At 39.5% G+C, this 21,330-nt stretch overlaps 1 protein-coding gene across 3 annotated transcripts in view; it reads right to left on the bottom strand.

Moving 5' to 3' along the window:
• The window catches only part of LOC146376683 (spermatid perinuclear RNA-binding protein-like), a 95,664-nt gene that overhangs the window by 46,348 nt on the left and 27,986 nt on the right, over positions 1-21,330 (bottom strand). For 2 of the 3 annotated variants that reach the window (XM_084946611.1, XM_084946612.1), the window contains exons 2-4: positions 11,988-12,106; positions 2,702-2,943; positions 1,206-1,371 (exon numbers count right to left, since the gene is read on the bottom strand). In XM_084946611.1, the coding sequence (XP_084802737.1) occupies positions 1,206-1,371; positions 2,702-2,943; positions 11,988-11,990 (411 nt within the window). In that variant the 5' untranslated portion in view covers positions 11,991-12,106. The remainder of the gene's footprint in view (positions 1-1,205; positions 1,372-2,701; positions 2,944-11,987; positions 12,107-21,330) is intronic. The other variant, XM_084946613.1, reaches the window with a different exon arrangement.

Below are 21,330 nucleotides of genomic sequence, written 5' to 3'. Positions count from 1 at the left end.
GCAGCAGCAGCAGTCACTTCCTTATATCATATCCACTTCAAATCATCTGCTCTGTACCCTCTCCTCTCCCACGGACTAAAAATAATCCTTTCATCTGGTTTAAGAAAAAAGAAACACCGTCACCGAGACAGATGTCTATAAAAGTCTGTGCTTCATTCAGACTGCAGCTCTCCTCCGTTGGTTTGTGCTTAAATTTATCTTTAAATGTGTTGCTAAAGCTCTGCAGGAGTCTTAATTAGAGGTCTAAACAATGATTAAACGATTATTTCTTCTTTGCGTGGATTGGAATATCAATAACAGAACCCATTTTAAATATTAAAATTAATTAACCTAAGAACATGAAAATGATCTAATAAATTTAGGCTTTTATAAACAAGCCAAATGCAAGTGTGGTACAAAACGATGTAATCCTTCCTAGAACACAGTTTTGAAAGCCTATCTTTGTTACACATCACAGTAAAGAGAAAGTATTTGGATTCTGGATTGAACAGAGTCTGAAACCTTGACTTTTATTTCTGCTTTTCTCCATTTGCTGTCCACGGTTCATTAGAGTGCCTGCATCATCTTAAAAATCCAAATGAATATATTTTAAAACATTAAATTTTTTAATCAAGGCCTCAGTCCCACCTGCGAAGAGACCAGTCACCACTGCATGTCAACCATTAGTCACTAGTGTACAGTGGAAAAATGTCTATCCCCTAACTGTGTGGCGAGTGGTCGTAAAGAAAGTGAGTCACAAAAAACCTCCAGCTATTCCCTGGTTGCTAACATTGTACATGATGATTGTCGGAGAGACCAAAGTGAAAAACAGTCTCCAAGATTTCCAATTAATATGAAGCATTAATTGAAGCACTCACTCGGAAGCGCACAGAATTTATTGAACTGTCTATAAAGAAGTTGTTTTTTCTTTTCTTTTTTTTTTTTAAATTACTTTAAACCTTTTTTAAGGAAAAGGCTTGATATTCATTGCAGCTTATACACTATACATTACTGTCCCATTGAGCCACATGAGAGCTCCTGTACTGTTATTATCATCATCATCATTATGAGCACGTCTGTTCTTCAATGTCACCAAACAACCTCTGTGGGTGTTGTTCCACTGAAGCTTGGATCATAAACACTTTTTAAAGCCTCCCTCAGCTGCGTGGCTCATTTTAAATGCAGAGTGCTGAACACCACAGTGGTGGAGGTGTGGCTGAGCGTACCTGGATCTGAAGGGGGAGGTTGGCGCTGATGGTGTAGAGCAGCAGTTTGGTGGGTTTCTCTCTGCACATTAGAACCAATTCCAGGTCCATGTCCCCTTTGATGAGGAGCCCTTTGGCTACCAGGCCGACACGCGTCACCCCACACAGCACCGATGCAGCATCCAGCCTGAGGGCAGATGGAAGGCAGCCAGCGTCAGATTATCCCACAGCCATGCAGAGAGTTTAGAGGTGATAACACACACACACTGAAGCCAGAGAACGAGCCCTGGGCTGCTCAACAGGGTCTGATATTCCAAATGGATTAGCAACATTGAACAATGCTGAACAAGAATCTAGTGAACGATCTCTGCTGTCTGCAAAGGTAACGATCCTTTTTCTTTTCTTTTTTTAAAAATCTGAGCTAAAACAAATATTTCCCATGTATTTTTCCTCACTGGTTAGTTTTTTCACTAGTTTTTTAGGCCAATAAATATTTAAAAATTGTTTAACTTAAAAACAGAAAACATTCACAAGAACTTTTGTTAATGGTTCCGTAAATATGAAAAATAAGAAATAATAGTAGGAAATGATACGTTTGATTAGTTTCAAGGCTAATAAAAATACATTTTAAAAAAATGCTTTATGTGTAATATATGTGGTATAAAGTATGCAATCAGAGTTTTGCAGCTCTTTCCGTAAAAAAATAAAAATGAAAGCATATCCATACCCAATTTAAATTTGGCCTATTTTTATATTGTTGGGTGCTTGTTTTTTTTTTTAATATGGAGGTCATTCCCACTTTTACTATATTTTTTAATGCCTGTGAAGCACACGGAAGCCAAACATTCCCATAGACTTCAGTACAACCAGAAGTATTTTTATGATAACCAGATGAGTCACCCCCTGCTGACCATTAAAGAGAATGCAGGCTTGGTGTATTTATATATTCAATCTGTGTATGTGCGTGTCACTTGCAGAAGTCCTGCAGATCGTGAATGACATGCTGAGCAAAAGGGCAGGTACCACGTGTACTTCACAAAGCTCCTTCAGGATCCCCTCCTCCCAAAGAAAAACAGTTCATGTGTGTAATGTGTCTGTACTGACCTGCACCATCACATGAAAAACCAAAGATTTTCTTTCACCGTCCTGGTTCCCTTTTATTTGTATAAAACCAGCTCTGCACTAAATCTTCATATAGGTGTTTTGCCAATATAGAAGCTCTGTGTGGATGTTTAGGCTACAAGCCAAATGCTGTGAATTTATGACCGCTGCGCGTGTTTAATTGCCCAGTCATCACACCTCACTACCCGATGAAGATATACGACACAGTTTTATAACGGGAGCGAGCTGTGCACAGGAAACAGCTGAAGGTAAAAACATTCTTTAAAAACTAGAACAAGACATAAATTTATGTCATGTTACGCTCTGAAAACTCGTTCTTATAAAACTGAGCTGAAGTAAAACACTGCACTAACATAAAAGTCATGGTCACGGTACAAACATTAAAGAGCACTCGCCGTGGGATGTACTTTTTCTCAGCAGCATCTTCCTCCACCGTGTCATCCCCGGCCTCGTTATTGGTGGATGTCTTCCCTGAGGATTTGCTGAGGTCATCCATCCAATCAGAGACTTTCTTGAGGGCTCCCTCCACGGTAGACACCAGCATCTGGACAGCCTCCAGCTCCTCAGGGGCTGGATAGATGCTGGCGTGCTTGGCCATGACGTGGCGGTCGTCGTTTGCAAACGACCGAAACGACCTCTGGAGAAAAAGAGAGAGAGAGAATTTTTTACTGTCTTTCCAGCTGGTGCTTACATCAGGCATGAATCACGCAGAGAGCAGGTGGAGGGTCATAGTGAGATTCAAAGACATGGAGACAGGAAATATGTTCACTGATGGACTTAAATGGACTCAAACCCGTGGCCTTTACAACTTGTGGCCTTTGAGATGGTCTAGTTGATCTAACGTTATTAATCAGCATAAATATCACACCAGTGAGCACATAATGACCCAACGACTGAAAAGAGGCTGTAATGTTTTTTCTTTTTTCAGTAGAAAATGTTTTAAAATGAAAAACAAGACTTAAAGATACAGTTTAAAACATTCTCAGTTATAAATAACAGAAAGAGTTTCCTATTAAAACAAAACCACAGAGCAGAAAAAAAATATTTTGCTGATTTTCTGTCGACTGTGAGAGCATGTTTGACTCCATTTCCCTGACTGTGAATCCACATTTTTTTGTATTCACCAAACATCACGGATGAAATTAGCCCCTAGCCAACAGAGAGACACCGATTTCCATAGGCAGTGTCGGAGAGTGATGAATTTTATCAAACTGGTCTTGAGGTAGCTGAAAGCTACTGAGAGCCAAAACAGTGCACTGGGCAGTGAGCAGGCTAGTTGGGAAACTTAGTCGGTCGTTGTTATCTCACAAGAAAGATTAAACAAAAATTCTAAAAACTGCTACAATAATTTGCAGAATAATATTTGATTGCAATAAATATGGCTGTCAGCTGACAGAGTGTGGAGTGCAGATTATAAGTCGTTGCCTCAAGTGCAGGAGTTTGAGTATCACAGCTTCTTCTGGAGGATGAGTATAGAAAGGGAACGACAGACGCATTAACGTTGATGTGAAAAGAGCCAGGCTCAAAGCAAAGCTGTCAATTTACTGGTTGATCTTTGTTCTGACCCTCCTCTATGGTCACGAGCTGTGGTTAGTGACTGAAAGAAGGCTACAATCAACAGAAAAGAGCTTCCTCTCTGGGGTCAGCTTAAGAGATGAGGTGAGAAGTTAATTCATTCAGCAGGGGTTTAAAGTAGAGGCCCTACTCCTCCACATAGAAAGAGGCCAGTTGAAGTGGTTAGGGTGCCTGCTTAAGCATATGATGCCTCTTGGATCCCTCCTAGATCAGGCATTTCAAGCATGTCCTACTGGGAACTCGTGAACCTGTGCACACCCAGGACATGCCGCAGAGATAAAGTCTCTCGTCTGGCGTAGAAACACCTCAGTGTCTTCCTACATGTGCTTCACTCCTTCGCAGCCTGTGGTAAGCTTGCTTCTGTTCACAATCATTTATTTATTTTGACTAAACTTCAAAGAAACTGACTTCATTAAGATGACAACTTTCTTCCTTTCCAAAGTTGAGTAAGTCTAATATTGTTCAATCTGTGACTGATCGATTTTAGGTAATCGCGATCAAAAAATGATTTTTGCCATAATCAAGTAGCCACACTGGACGTATACATGTAAAGCTCATGGATGGACAGTGTTGGGTAATATCACACATAACACATTACCCTTATCACTAAACTAGTTGTTATTTACCTATGCAAGCTCTTCAGTTAGCAGGATGGTTAGATAGAAAGAATTATATGTGTGCAACATTCACTCAAACTCAAGTCATTTAGAATAAGAAGAACAGTGAGGTGTACAATATTTAAGGACAATTATTGCAACACCAACTTCTTATTGCATGGAGGGAAAAGCAAAACGTGACTGTAAACAAAGGAAAAACAATTTTAAAAAATAGATTAAGGGGAAAAAAGTCACTGTTCAGATATTAATTAATACTAAACACCTCTCCCGCTAATGCACAACTTCTCCGCAGCACCTGCAGACAGGTAAGCACCGTGCCTTTTATGAGAAATTTTGTGAGGTCAGCAAAGCTCCCATTTTAACAGCACTCAGGTACTGAACAGTGTTTATAAATGGTAACATGGTCGGTGCACTTTACTGTTAGCATCACCAGCCTCAGCCGGTCCCAAGCTTGGATAAACAGGAAGATTGTGTCAAGAAGGGCCATCCAGCATAAAACCTGTGCTAAATCAAAAATGCTATCTGTTAACTTCTCATTAAGGTAGCAGCTAGCAGCTATGGCTAATAATAAAATAATATTTATGTGAGAGTTGGCATCAAACATTATTAGTCCCACCTGTCTGTAACATTAATAGAACAGAATACTACAAGTGTTTGTGTCTAGAAACTGTTACACTTCTCTTAAAAGCTCAGACTGAGGCTGTGAAAAGTCTAGCAGCAGCTGGACAAAAACAGTGTAGTCGACCTTACCAGCTCTGGTCAGCAATGAAAATATGGAGCCAAGTCACCAGAAACACAGCACCAAGTCAAAAAGCCTAAAATGTTTCCTTTTTTTTTTTTTTTTTTTTTTTTAACTACCTACGAGAATCTGTCATATACATACATCTTAAAATTATGTTAATGTCTATATTTCTTTGCAGTACATTAGACAGATTAAAATTAGTGCCATCGTTTATGTTAATGCCTCTTAATTTTTGTTTTATAATTTTTCCCCGTCATATCAAAAAATGTATCAAGTATTGAATATATTCCTGTGTATCTTCTAGTATTGGGTAATTAGCATCATGACAACCCCAGTTAACATGTCGAAGCTCTACAAAAGCAACACGTTAACGTGGTCACAGGCAGGATTTATGATGCTAAAAGCCTGTAGCTGACTGCATGCAGACCCTAACCAAGAAGCCAAAGCTTAATTGACGACAGCAGAGGTGAACCGTCCTGTAGGACTCTACATTTCTACACAACATCTGTTTGGTTATATCTGATTTTTTACTGACTTGGCTGTCAGCTTTTATTTAAACAGGCTACTAAAACCCTCCTTTTACGCTTATGTGGATAGAGATTTAAACAGATACATGGAGATATGAAAAGTTTAGTGTTATATATTACTGCAAAAATATAACAACTTACTTTCTTTACAGGGAAAACTAAGGAGTAATAACTACTGAATAACAGGAATCTTTTACAGGCTTCTACAGGCTCTGTCACGACAGTTGAGTTAGTGGAGCAACAATCTGCTCACCAACAACAACCCTGGAAATTGAGGTTCTCTTAACTCACTCCTCTGCCAGTGATGAGTGAAATTATTCAGTGCTGATGATCTGGATCATCACCAGGCTGTCAACAGAGTAATGATTCAAACTAAGAATGTGTTCTGTGCGTTCATTACTCTTTGTGTTCATTGTCCATTGCTTTTAAAGCCATAAATAGAGCATTTAATAAGCAAACTAACTGCTGATGTGGTTTACAGTAGATAAAATGCAGGACAGGTCCACCCACACAGTTTTATTTACTCATTTACAACCTGCTTCCCAAACAAGTAAAACAAAATGATCAGGACTATATAACACAACATGATGGTCACCTCAGACACAGCAGCCCCAACCATCTGCTGTTCAATCCTTTTGTTTACATGGGGTAGCCAATGAGAGCAACGTTGAGGGGGGCGGGGCTAAAACACAAATTTCTTCCAGACCAAAGCTGAACTGAGGGTAAAAACCAAGTCTGCACCAATACAGTGCAAATGTGTTAAAAAAAAAAAAGTGGACAAAAAACAATGACATAGTGATTTACATTATGTTTCTGTGTATATCAATATTTATCTTACAAATATTACAGACATTGTGAAAACGCCACCATTAATATTATATCATGAATAATTGCATATGTAGGAAGGGTCTCCCCAGAAACCTGAAGGCTTTTAAAGCAGCAGAATATTCTCTCTCTCTCTCGTTTTATGGCCATGTCACTAAAGTGCCAAATTTGATCAATGATTATCACAGATTTCACATATGCAGATATTCAGCAGCCAAATTTTTAAGGTCATCAATGCCAAAATACCAGAAAACTGGTTTAATGGTTGAAATTCGGATTATCATTATCGTTACTTATCAAACACCATCATCAAAGCACTGCCAACTCCTTTTAATTACAGAGAAAGCAGGCTGAAGCTGAAGCCGCTGCTGGAGGAAGCAGACTAAATCCAAAGCCAAATCGATTTCTTTGAACTTGAACACACCGTTTATACTTCGATTCCCGGTGCTTCTCCTGTTGCTGCTGCAAATGCTCGTTTCTGGTGTCAGAAAGATTCCTCACAGTCAGCACGATGACAGCATTACACCTGAAGCAACCTGCGCTGCTGCCAATCTGTGCGCGGCCTAGATTCAGCTGCTGTTACTTAACATTAACATTTATGGCATGTGCTTAGGGATGGAGCCCATCTCTCTGAGGGGTAGATGAAAAAGGGCTGATGTGCAAAGCGTATCAGCACTAGCTTTTACAAGCTAGAGTACGCCGGTCGAACATCACGGCAGGCTTTCAGTCCAAGGTCAAACTGCTACCTCTCTCAATCATCCCTTCCTCTTCTACTCCAGTCCTCCCCTCTCTCCTCCTGTTCTCCCTGCCTGCAGCGTGTAAGCACCCCTCATTACGGTGAGTTATTTATGACGGTGCTTTAATAATTCATGGCCACGAATCTCGAGGGCTTGTGCTGGAGTTGCGGGGGTCATTCATCACGACCTAGCTAATCTCTCGCTGAACTGCCACGGGGCATTCGTGGCTGTGTAGCGGCAAGTGTGGGCAGCGTCGACAACCATAACACACAAACATTAACAAGATCTACATGAAAGATTAAGAGTTTCAGCGCCGATTTGGATCACAGCGTGGCTTCATATCGGGCTGCTTCCTTTTGTTTGTGGCCTACGAGTCAGCTGGGAGTTCAACCTCGCGCTGCAATTAGAAGATAATCAAATCTACTGCTTTAATTAATTGCATTGCAAGGTTTTTCGGAGGATGTCTTGTACTTAAATCTAACATACAAATCAGAAGTAATTCCTTTAACATTTTGTTTTTACTGTGGAATCACTCAGGAGGATGATACCTGACACAAACAGGTTTTCACAGAGTAAAATCAGCCGGGTTTACTGTGAAGCCAGCAGACATATACAGATATGGATGCAGAAGTCTCTCAGGACATCTTAGCTGCATGCTTAAACTAAGCAGCAAGCCACTACAGTAGTTCACTTACGTTTGGCTTCGAAAGTGAGTTAAACCTGAACTTTGTGGCATCAGAGTCAGATCCACTCGCTCATCACATCCAGTTTTAAAATGCCAAGGTCAATGGGACTTCTGTATACTTCAGAAACCAATGAGCGACTTAACCAGATGTTGAATTTAATAAGAACAAAAACAAAAACTCCTTACATCCAGCCTTTAAGAACTCACTCTATAGCCATGTCAATTATTTAATTTAGTGGCCAAAGTCAAAGAGCAGTATATTCATTTTTTCGTTTTTGAATATAGATTTAGTTTAGTAATTGAATATAGAGGCTCACTTACGGAAAAAAAAGACACATGATGGAAACTTTTAGTGATTCTGCTCAAGTCTACAAATACTTATTTTGGTCCACCCAGCTGGTTTGGGTCTGCAGATATCTCCTCTCTAAGATATGCGAGAAATTCCTACTATGACTCAGACCTCAGGGTAGGGCTGTGTGATATGACCAAAATCTCATATCCCGATATAAGAATTCTATCGTCCGATAACGATATAAATTACAAAAGTTTAACATTTTCTGTAAATTCTGTAAATCTCGAGCAGCTCAACTTGCGTGAAGTGTTTCCAGCTGGGCGTCGTGTAGCTGGAGTCGAGTGTTTTAACCGATGCATGAAACGATACATTTTTAGACACAAGTTGTAACGGCCGCCGTTTTCTTTGTGAGTATTTATTACACGGCGTGCTGCGGGGAAAAGCATGTTCTAACATTTGAGTCTAAGGTTTATTTTTTAGCACCTGGCGGCTCTTTTTTGTTTCTCATCTGTAAACACTCTGCATACTAGTTCACGGGATTCAGTTTATTTTGAAAAGTCTCAACAGGATCTTGAGCTTTATTGTGAAAGGTTTATGTGGAAAATAAACAAGTGAATATGCGATGGTTTTACCGTCGTTGTTGCTAACCACAACGCATAAAAACAGGCGGTTGTCCATCCATAATGTGGTTATATTAAATATAAGAGAAAGAGAGAACTTTAACAAATATATATATAGCCACTACAGTGACCACCAAAACGATCAAAAAATATTGCCGTAAACAGTTTATTTTGCGACACCATGAAACAAACGATAGCGTAAAATGAAACGATAGATGTTTTTATATCGTCATCCGATATATATCGTTATACCAAACAGCCCTACCTCAGGTGTCCGCACACCTCATTCATGACAGTCTGCAAATGTGCTCTAAATACAGAAAGCAAGTAATTAAACCACCTGTGGAATCTTTGACCACCACAAAGGAAAATATACATTTGTATTTGTTTTTAAAATCCGTAAAGACACTTTTTTAACAGTTAGCATTCGTGAAATTTATAGAGAGGAGATAATGTTAATATAGCTTTAGGCATTATTGCAGTTATTTTGTTTTTCTCAGCGTACTGCCTGACAAGAGTTCAACTAATTTTAGACCATTTTAGAGCAGGAAAGGAGGCAAGTGTTTTTTAACATGGCAAAATTAAAAATAATGAACAAAAAAAAAAACCCAACAAAACATAAACAAGCTTCCAATCCTTTTGCCCGGCACATTCAATGTCTACAATTAATTATATTGTCTGACACATAAACAAGCCACTAACCTGCCAGTACTCTCCAGACGACATTATTTCTGGTGAGTGCACAAACAAAAATACAGTAGATAATGTTTTCTGTTTGGTTAAAAAGAAAACTTAGGAAGTAGCGTGAACACAAAATGTTACAGGCTGACACATACAGGATGATACTTTCTGCTAATAATAAAAGGTGGGGGTTGTCTGATGGTAAAGACTGTTTTCAGTCCATTCTTAGTGAGTCCTTCAGCACCAGGAATGATTGACTGGCACCATTCAAAACGGTTTTGTTTGGAGCTCAAAAGGACCGAGTGCAAACTGCGACTTTAAGAGAAAGTGATTCAGAGGTTTAAAAGCCTGACAGGTGAGAGTGTAAGACTTGGACTGCATTACTGTGTTTAATGCTTCACTTTCATCAGAAAAATACTTGAAGACTCTACTCCTTGGATGTTGTTTACCTCAGAGAATCTTTACCATCAGGATGAGTTTGAAAACGTTACTTAACTAAATGACTGTTATCAGTCGTTATCAGACGCAGGTGGCCTCTTCTGCTTAAAGTGTTGTATACTCTAATGCAAATGTGGTTATTTTCTTCTCCTGCTGTGTCTCTAGTCAGAAAGAAAACAACAAAAATCTACATTTGAAGGCTGGAGGTGTGGCGGTGCCTGGATCCATCATTCGATTGCCATTTAACAACATTTCCTTCACAAATTCTGTTTGGTTCATAGACTAGATTTACCAGCTACCTCATTAGGTGTACTTGATAAACTGTTTGTAAAATATCTAATCAACCCAATCATATGGTTGTAAAAATAAGTGAATTTAGGCACATAGACATGGTCAAGGTCGAGTGCTGAATTTCAAAATTAGTATCAGAATGGGGAAGAAAGGCAGTTTAAGTGTCTTTGAACGTGACGTGTTTGTTAGTGTCAGATGACTGCTTTCAACCAAAGCAAGCAGAACAGCATCTCTGAAACCACAACATGTCAAACTTTGAAGCAGATGCGGTGCAACAGCAGAAGACCACTTCCATGTGCCAGGAAACTGAGAGTACTATTGAGATTACTATTGTCCATGAGCTCATCACCACATTAGGACAACAGATCACACAGTCACCAGATCTCAACCCAACAGAGCACCTGTGGGATGTGCTGGAACAGGAGATTTGTATCATGTATGTGCAGCTGAAAAATCTGCAGCAACTGTGTGATGCTATCATGTCAACATGCACTAAAATTCATGACAAATGCTTCTTGAACCTATGCCATAAAAGTTTAAGGCAATTCTGAAAGTAAAATGAGGTCCAACCTGGTATTAGCCAGGTGTACCCAATATGCAGTGATGCATATACAAAAGATAAGCAAAGATTATCTTGTTGTCATTCATTAAGTACAAGACTGCGTTGTGAAAGCCCAGAGGCCTGTGTGCCAATTAGTGCCAATTGACAGACTAATAAAATATCATAATTTCTCTCAACAAATCTCAAGACCAAACTTCCTGGAATTATTTGTTAGATAATTCCATTATAAATGGTCCAAAGGGCACAAGAACCACAACCATCACAAGAACAGCTGCCCGTGTTGTATGACTAGGTGTTTGACTGCTCATACACCTAAAGCCTTAGCAACAGTGGAGAAGAAACAATCCACCATAAAGCCGATATAAAGAGGGATCAAGGCATACAGGCCAAAACCATTTTTGTGGCACATTATTATTTTAGGTGTAAAGTTTATCATTGTAACCTGGGAGTCAGTAGGGATTTACTTCCCTTTGAAACAGCCTCAAGTGGTCTCTAGAGGAACTGCAGTTGTTGACAATTAGCTCTAGGGTGAGGAAATAAAAAATAAATCACAGTCTGGGTTAAAACCCAGCCTGTTAAACTTTGTCACAACATTTATCACAGCATTTACCATCAGAGCTTTTACATGCACTTCTTCACACAACCACTAGATGTCTACATAATCTGGTTTTCTCCGCTGGTCAGTGGTTACAATGAATGGTATAAGTCTATGGAGCCTGCTCAGCGGGAGAGAAGATGCCCGCTGGGGATGTGTATGTGACTGATAACCATTAATAACAGCTACGACTGGGGTGATAAGATCCAGATCACAGGGCATCATCCAATCAGCTTTTTCTCAAAAATAGGACTTGGAAAAGTAGAGTTACTCTTCTTATCAAGTTGTCGTGCTATACTGGAGAATTCTAGCATTTTAATTTTGTTTTCAATGTATTTTTCCTCTCCCTGAAAGAGGTACACATGATCAGTCATCGTGCTGACCTGATCAGTGTTCACACTACAGGTGAATATCTGTATATAACAGCTGGAAACACACTATTGATAGCTAAACACACAAAATATACAAACACCAGACATAATCAGGAGACTCACCATGTCCAGGCTTTTGGAGAGGTCGTGGGAGGGGTTTAGGTGAGGACCAGAGTCCCGTCACTCGGCCTCTTCATGCAGTCGAACACCTCTCGACTGTCGGCTCCTCGGTCAGAGTCTCACTGCGGAGACAAAATATAAAGATTAATTCCTCCATTAACCTTTGTTACACCCACACACTCAGAGAGTTTATTCATTTGTTGGATTGCTGGTATTGCTTTAATCTTTGTATTTGTACAGTTTGTTGCTTATAATGTGGGTGATCCAGGATTTAGAGCTTATTCTAAGCTGGTCTGAATAAACATCAGCTACATGCTATAAATGTGAAGCTGCATTATCAAGACTTAAACAATAATCCCAAATGTCACATTTTTGGACATTGTGCTCCATGTTGCACATCTATTAATCACAAATCTTCCATCCTCGTACAACTATAGTGGACTTAAAACAGAAGGTATGAAAACTGAGAAAACTTTCAGAAAAGCATCAGAGTAAAGCAAAGATTGGAGTGGAACCACACTTTCCACAAATCCACCACATCTTTTAGTTTTTATGTGAGGGGGGGACATAAATCTGACGATGCTGACGTCAATCTGCTGCTAAAACAGACTCCACTGTCGTTTCAGAAATTCTACATAAAAAAATGGTAATAACACAGGGCATGAACCACAATCTCCCGAGTTAAAGTCCTGTTTACAGCTATGTGTCAGTAATTTTAAACTCCAGCTCTCTCGTTTGTGTCTCTTTTGTCCCACCTTCCTCTGCTCTCTTCTCTTGGCAGATGGCTGCCCTTTCCTGAGCCGGGTTTTGTCACAAGATTTTTCCTGTTAAAAGGACGTTTTTCCTTCCCACTGTTACCAATTGCCTACTCACGGGTGGATCGTTCGATTGTTGGAGTTTTCCCTCTAATAATTTAGGGCTTTAACTTTACAAAATAAAGTGCCTTGAGGTGACTGTTTGTGATTTGAAATGAAATGAAACTGAATGAAACTGAATTGAAAGCTAACCATCATTCACCACCTAATTTTTGTAACCTGTCACATACTCTAAATCCCAGGGGTGATTATTCTGAGCAGTGATGTTCTTTTTTATAGGTGCCACAATGGCGCATTATTTGTTTCTAGATTTGAATGTCCTAACCACTTTCTGTGAGGAGTTTGCATTAGTAATGTGTGTGATTGGTCGACTCTTTGCTGAAATGTTGCTTTCCATTCCACAATAACTGAAAAGAATGAATAAACCAATAAACGTATCGTCTTAAAAGAGCAGAATATTTCAGCAAAATATATCAGTGTCTTTCCACAACTCTTTACCAAAATATTTCTAATATATTCAGGAATTTAGACTCTGGATTTTGTACTTTATACACAAGAAAGTCAGCAGCTTGTTACTCACCCAAGTTTCTGTTGTGATTTAACTACACCTATAATCTCTAGCTATTGCTTGGAAATTAATGCAATCAGGGGAATCTGTCCTGTTATAAATCCAATGAGATCATCCATTTCACATTTGTGAAAATTAAAATTATTTTTAAAAAGTCTAGAAGCAGGTGTAAATGTAGAAATAAGTATTTTAGTCCCTTAGCTCCATTCGCCGAGGGCTACCTCCTGCTACACCCTTGGCTGCCTCCAATTTCTGTCCAACGTTATTAACAGGAACTGCCTTTCCACTACCATGTGGCGCTACTAAGCAACTGCACCTTAAAAATATTTACCAGGTTGAATTCTCACATGTGCAGAATAATAAACAGTCAAAATTAAAGAGAAAAACAGAAAGAAAAGATATATGATGACATCCATAGGATTTCTTCAGTTTGCTCAACAATTCCTTCAAATCACAGACCTGTAAACATATACCATGTACCAAGTGTAAGTTATTTGGCTATAATAATCTAAAAATGCACCCACTGATGGTGCTTTATGTTTAATATGGATGATCTCAAAGATGTGCTCCCTATTATGAATAAAAATAAACCAGCTATTAACAATTTGAAACACACCAAATTGATTGTGACGCTGCTGTGAAATTGTTTTAATGTTATCTGACCGCAGACTCACACTAAGGCATTAATTAAATTACTCTGAATATAGTCTCACCATTAAATGCATTAGATGAAACTGCAGCTTTGGCCCACGCTGTCAAATGCTAATGAGATGCAAGTCGCAGCTTGTGGTGTAACCACGTGGCAATGGCGGTGCAGGAGGGTGAGTGAGCAGCGCTGCTGTTAAACATCCCGGGGGGACTGGCGGGGTTGAGCCAAGCGTCAATTAGATTCTCCGTCACCTTGACCTTGTTTTCAATGACAGACCAGAGCAGGCTGGTGGTGCTGCTGCTTCTTTTGCTTTATGTGGAACAGCCATTTTTACCATCCAGTAAAAGGAAAAAAACACAGTGCAACAGTGGGCAGAGAAATATCAGGAAAAAGGATTTTGATCAATACAACACAATAACTAGCTGAGATTTCTGCCTTTCAAAGCCTCGCGTCCCCACTCCTACTCTCTTTTGGAGCACAAACTCCCCAAACAGCACAACTTCAAAGCATTTACTACTGCTCAATAATGGAGGATGTTGCTACGTGTGAGAGACCAGGAACGCAACACATGAATGCTAACGAGCCTGCTTCTCACACTAAGAGAGCTGCATTTCTGCCACAGGATTCAGGCCTCCTCGCTCCACTTTCCTGCTACATCTCTGCTCCCATTTGGTTAACACATCTCTAGCATGAAAAGTGTGATTTGACTGAGTGCCAGTGATGGATTACTGAGGAGGAAGAGGATGGAGGACACAGTAAGGTGATGTAGTTATCACTTCTTTTGTTGGCAGACAGACCGAGGACCAGGCCACGGGTTTCTCTACACTCGTGTAAGTGACACATTTGCAGACAAAATAATAGAAAAATTCAAAATTGCTCTCACTGTTTTACAGAGCTGCAGGTGGAGGTAAACACACTGCTATTACTTGGGTGATTTCCTCGTGTTCCTTGGACTACCGCTGCAGTCCAAGATCCCAGAGGTATCCCGAGGAAACTCACTACAGAGGCAGCTGATTAATGTGCCATTATTTAGTGTCATATATTATATTATATTATATTATATTATATTATATTATATTATATTATATTATATTAATTTCGTTAAGAAAGAGCAGGCGAGCCTCCTTGTGACGTGACATGTCAGAACTTCAATATGCTCAAAAACAAAATTATCTCATTGACTGTGTTGTTTTCTTAAATCAGCATTTTATGATTAAAAGTGGAATTGATCAGAACTGTAGGAGGATCTAAAATCAATCACACTACAAAAACCAGAACAACACAAACAAGTCATACAGAACTAATATAAATACAGCCAGAGGAAGGATTCAAGTGTGATGGATGTCGCTTCAACCACTTATAAAAAGAAAAAAAGAAGCACATGGTACAAGGACAACAGGACCTACATCCCCAACCGTGGCTGTATATACACTTGCATACAGAGTTGTGCTTCAATTTTAATAAAATCCCCGTGTGGGCTCATTTTCTAATAACCTTTCATCTCCCTGAAGAGGGCAGGCGATTAAAGCAAGATAATTAAGAATACAGCAATGACTTTTTAAGGACGTTGACGATACTGCAGCAGTGGCAGATGGTGAGCTCAGCATGTGACAAAAAGACAATGATGATTTAAAAAAAAAAAAGAAAAGAAAAAAAAAAGTAAAAAGCAGGCCAGGGAGCGAGCACTAGCAAGCAAGACTGTTAAAAATACACTTTCCACACAAATTTTATCATTGGACTGACATGTTTTACACTGAAAAGCCTGCATAATAAAGGATGTAAACACTGCGTTAAATGCATCCACTCTCTTTGAGTCAGGTTTATTTGCATAAACTTAATCACAGCTAGAGTCTCAAAGGGCTTCAAAACACCCACATTATAGGACAATAAATTAAAACGCACTCCCCAATCTCAGAGCTTCAGCAAGAACAAAAACTCTGCAAATGCATTTCATTTGATTCTGTCAAACAGCCATTAACATCATTAAACTCCTGTCAAAGACAAATTTTTGCAAGAATTAAGCAACAAAAGCAAAATTTGTTTCGCTGCGCTTCAGTGACGTGGTACAAATGCGGTGCTTGTTGCACATGGAGTACAAATAACCTTAGTTGCTTATGAGGACTGGTTATTTATAACAGAGGAGGGTCGAGCCAGGCAACAACTTGGCTGTGAGGACAGGCACAGAGAGGGGGATCAGTTACACGAAGGGATCTTACATGTCCCTAATTAAATAATAAGGACCACAAAGATATCATAATCCAGACCTAGGCTTTTAATATTCTGCATCTGCCAACAAGTATGATATGACACTTTTATTATATTTGCTTGATTTTTTTTCTGTGACGCACTTTCTTTAATTATTGCAAGTTACATGAAAAACAAAGCAAATTATGTGCATTTAAAATGTATTAAAATATGTTTTTAACCAACAATAAGAATTAAAAGTACCCTGTAGTCTAGATTTACATTACGTGAATTCTAAATTAGACTGAATGTGAAAGGAATTCTCCAGTTATATCTTCCCATGTCGTGACCATCCCACAACACTGCTGTTGAGCTCTCATTACTTTACCAACAGAGGCTTCAAAAGGTTGTAAAATGAAATGTGGCACTTCAATGCATGAATTTAAAAAAACATACAAACCAGGAGGAGGAGGATTAAGCAACAGCTATGGCAAAGAAATGAAGGCATCCTTAATCACTGTAGCTAACTGCACGGACACTATTGATATGTTGGGCATGATTTGTAGTGAACTACACTGTCATTGGGGTCCATTTAGCCACCTTTTTTATATTAAGATCATGTTCTGTCTTGGTGTACACAGATGTGTAATGGTTCAGGTAAAGAGTAAACTGAAAATAGCTTTTATTGCAGGGCGATAGTGGCAAGGCTTGTTGCAAAAAAGCACAGGTCATAGGCTGAGCCCAAAAAACAATGTCTGCACACTGATCAGCTATAAAATTAAAACCATGTAACAGTGGGTAGCTCCCACTCATGCTTCACAACAGCTCTCATATTTTGTGGTATGGACAAAAGACCTCTGGTGTCTACCACACACCACTGGCAGAGGATGCACTGTGGCTTGTGGGTTGGGACCTCTGCAGATCAGGCTTGTTCTGACACATGTTCAGATACTTTTATTGGACAGTCACTCAGCTATTGGCTCTTTCTGAGCACGTTCCTTGAACTGTGGGAGAGGTTGATGAGATCTGGGTGTGCCCTGGGCAGTAATAATGTTTAGGTGGTTGGGATGTGTTACACAAACCGTCACAAGATTTTGGAATGAGAGTGGCCTGAATAACACAGTATTTTCAATACTGCAGATCACATTTTCAGATGTGTTACACATAGTTTGTATTTTACATGTTTTCTGTTGAATGTGGCCATATACAGAAAGCAACCCGATAGGAGACGTGAGCAGATGCAGTAAACCTGGTGTCAGTCAGAAGATTGGAAACTAGAAACACAACTGGCAGAATATAGGATGTTATAAGAGATTGCTAGGATTGCGTGAGCCACAGTAGGCGACTAAGGTATGAATGAATGAATGATGCATTCAGACAAACAAACAGCTTCACAGCTCAAGATATTTTCAGAAATCTCACTGAAATTCAAATAGACAACTTCCACATACAACCTTCGTGAATTTGTGTGACTGTGTGTGCAGAAAGGCAGAAGTGCTACTGGTTCCATCCCCAGTGGGACTGAAACACTACCATCACTACCAGAGTCAGAGGTCAGACTGTAGCCTGGCTAAAAATGCAACCACTCATGCTGCTGTAATGCACTCTGGACAACTACATCCACCAAATAGCTGCATTCTGCCACTACAAAACCATCCCATGCTCAGGCACTCGGTCCCTAATGCCTCTTCTAGCCTCTCCTGTCCCCATCCTCCATTCTGAGGAAAGGTTAGCTGAACCTGGGGAGAGTTTTATTTCAGGGCTGTGTTTATTTAGGTCGTTTTCACTGCAGGGAACTTTTATGAGCAGGCTTTTATGTTCATACAAGACTTCAAATAATGCCCTGCGCAATCCTGTGAGCTTGCACCAGGGAGGATGGGAAGAAGGGAAGAAAAAGGCTTTTTCTCTTATACAAAGCTTTTCTGACTAACATTTGATCTGACGACAAAAAACAATCCAGACTCTCTCATAATAATCCAAGTGCTGAGAATGACACTGTGTCCTACACTTGAGATTTGCTTCTGAAGTGATACCTGCAAACTAAAGTAAAACGGCTCAAAAACTAATGAGAATAAAATTAACATGATTTCATGTTTTAGTTCTTGTTTCCATGACCCTCTCTCTCAGGAATTTATTTTGTGAAGTATAGTTCCTCGGTATTTTCCACAGTTTTACCATCCAACACTTAAGCAGAGAAAAACTACCAAAAGCTTGGGGAAAACAAAAGCCTATAGCCTGGCTGTTTTAGTTTCTTTCCCAGGAGATTTGTTGCCAGGTGTCCGACAGAATTGCACTGTCAAGTAATCAATGCATCACACTCATTTCCTTTCTAGAAAGCTGTATTACTACAAGGGTTGTTTGCTGGACTTTCAGCAGAATGAAGCTCATTCAAAACAGGATGCAGCTTGTTCCAAGCATGAGGCCAAACTCTCAAATAGCCAATGTCAAAAATGAATCTGAATCCAATTTGAGCAAGCATATATTCAGAGACCAGACACACCAACTGTTAGGTTTCAGTCACATTTAGTAATCAGGTCAAGCCGATGCACATTTTCTTTATCTATACCATACTGGCTGTTTGGTTTTCTTCTAAGTTTGTGTGTTTTTCCTCCTCTCTCTCTCTCTGTTACACTCTTTCTCATCTTCTCTCTCGGTTGGTTTTAAAGCATGTTAAAGTTTTGGTTGTTTTGGATTTTTCCTTGTGTATTTGTATGTTTCGCATTTTCAATATGTTGATGAATTTTAATTATTTTCTCCCATTTTCAAATATGTTTTTCTGCCCGTGAAGTCCTTTCAAACTTCATTCTGAGCTTGACTTGATAAATCTTTAACATTTAATGTTATTTATTTGCCAATTGTCTACATCGAGCATGGTTTATTTAAAAAAAAAAAAGTTTGGCCAGCGCCATCTTGGTTACACAAAAATGCAAACAAACAAACAAAAACAAAAAACCCCAAAACATATTGACTGCTCGCTGATTTGTGATTGACATTAGTCGATGTGCCGTGGAAAACATGGCTAATCCACCTTTTTATAACGTGGTATGACCAAAATGTACAAAATAAGAGTGTTGGTTTTATTCAGTATGACACAAGGTGAGCAACTGAGCCCATAAACTCGTAAGTAAATATTTACAGAGGTCCAGGAAGAAAGCCATTTCCCAGCCAATTGCAAGCGTTTTTGCAACCACAACTATCGCCATCTGGTGACCTTCAGATAAAATGCAGGTTTAAGGCACTTCCAAATTGACATTTTTCTGACCAGAAAGTTACATCCATATTTTATACAATCTATGAATCTAACGCAAAATGCTTGTCGGTTTGGATTTCTGTGTCAAATATTAAACAGGAAGTTGTTAAGCTGCTTCAGCAAGCCAATCAGATTCAAGCTGAGACTCACCTTTGCATCCTAGTCTCTCTCTCATTACTATTTGTAATGTTCCATACATTAACATCTTTCATTTAAAAAAAAGAGAACTTAAAAAGGAAAAAATAAGCATTAAAAAACTCAAGTATACACTTTTCTAATTTACTATGAAAAATTTGTGCAATGTAAAATCAAACTGATAAGGGTTGTACAGAAAAATACATGCAAGTCCTGACAACATGAAACCGTAGCCTCATTCACCATCTCCCCCGTCCATCAGTCTGTGCACACTCACTCCTTTATCCTGACTGCAATGTGATTTCCAGAACACACTCTGAATTTGGATATTTCTGGGGCATGCTGCAGGTTTTCAGTGTGAGAGCACATATTATGACAGATGTGCAGGATGTGAAGACGGGTCAGAAACTCCTTCTTCTATACTTAATTTCAAAAACAATGTGAGTCTTGACCCGCTAACCTCGGTGACAGAGCCTCATTCTCTGCAGCTTTCTCCTAACACTGAGGCAATCTGTGTGGGCGCTCCCACCAGCTCTGCAGAATCATAATGCGTTTCAGTGCAGGTACTGTAACCCTGAACATTATGACGCCTCACAGCACAGCAGAGAACATATTTCACCAGCTGCACAGATCCTCTGTGATCTCCTGGCAGAGCCCGAGATGTCCGACTCTGCTGCAGAGCCAATAAACCCAACTACAAATGTTATAAATGTGAGCCACAGCTGGCAGGGAAGAGCTACACTCAGCAACAGAGATCCGAAGGTACACATCCGAAGGTAGATGCTTTTAGGGACAAGGCTATATTTACTAGAGATGGACCGATCCGATATTATGTATCGGTATCGGTCCGATACTGACGTAAATTACTGGATCAGATATCGGAGAGAAATAAAAAATGTAATCCGATCCATTAAATATCAAAAAAGCACCTCACAAAACTTGCGACATGGCGTAACTCGGCTCATAACCGTAGCACCTCAGAGCAGTGTGCTCACGTGATAGAGCGGCTGTGTGTATTTGTAGCCTTGCTACCAAACCAGCATTTCATTTCCGAGGAAGTGATCCCAGAGAGAAGTAAAGCAAGTGTGTAAGTTCGTCTCTGAATGTTTGTAAAGCATTCCCGCGTTAAGCTTAACAACCGATATATGGAGCGACTGCCTCTTCTCTCTCCCTCCCTCTCCTGTTGCTACTTCAATCGTGAAACTGCTTAATGATCAGCTGATCGGCTTTTCTGTCACGAGTCCGTCTCTCTTCTTTGTTTATCGCCCACTTTGCACCAGAAAGAGGAAACCAGCAGCTGAACAACAGCAGCACGTTTAAGCTTGATAAGCTTTTGTTAGAATTTATTTAATATTACTTTCTACACCAGGATCCTTTTCTAAGCAGCTGACGGCTGGTAACTGTGCAGGGGCGGATCTAGCAAAGTTTAGCCAGGGGGGCCAATAGGGCATGAACAGGGAAAAGGGGGCACAAAGACATACTTTTCTTTCTTATTCTCATTTAAAATGTCTAGCTTTTAATAAATAATTATCTGAATCTTACACCCAAAGTTTTAATCTTGTGTAAAATATATAGAAGTCCATTACTGTATATAGTAACTGTTAAGTCTAATATACCCTAGTAAGCTATAGTACCTTTTCCTTTGGAAAGATACCATTTGTGCAGTCTGCAATTTTGTTGAAGAAAGATGTTGAATCTATTTAATTATTCTTGAAAAATAATTGATCTCTGTGCATTTTTTTTTT

The sequence above is a fragment of the Perissodus microlepis genome, chromosome 12, assembly GCF_051167445.1.
Source record: "Perissodus microlepis isolate ML-2025 ecotype Zambia chromosome 12, ASM5116744v1, whole genome shotgun sequence".
In the NCBI taxonomy this organism is placed as follows: Eukaryota; Metazoa; Chordata; class Actinopteri; order Cichliformes; family Cichlidae; genus Perissodus; species Perissodus microlepis.
Note: the sequence above shows the minus strand (reverse complement) of the source record. Positions and strands in the feature narration are given on the sequence as shown.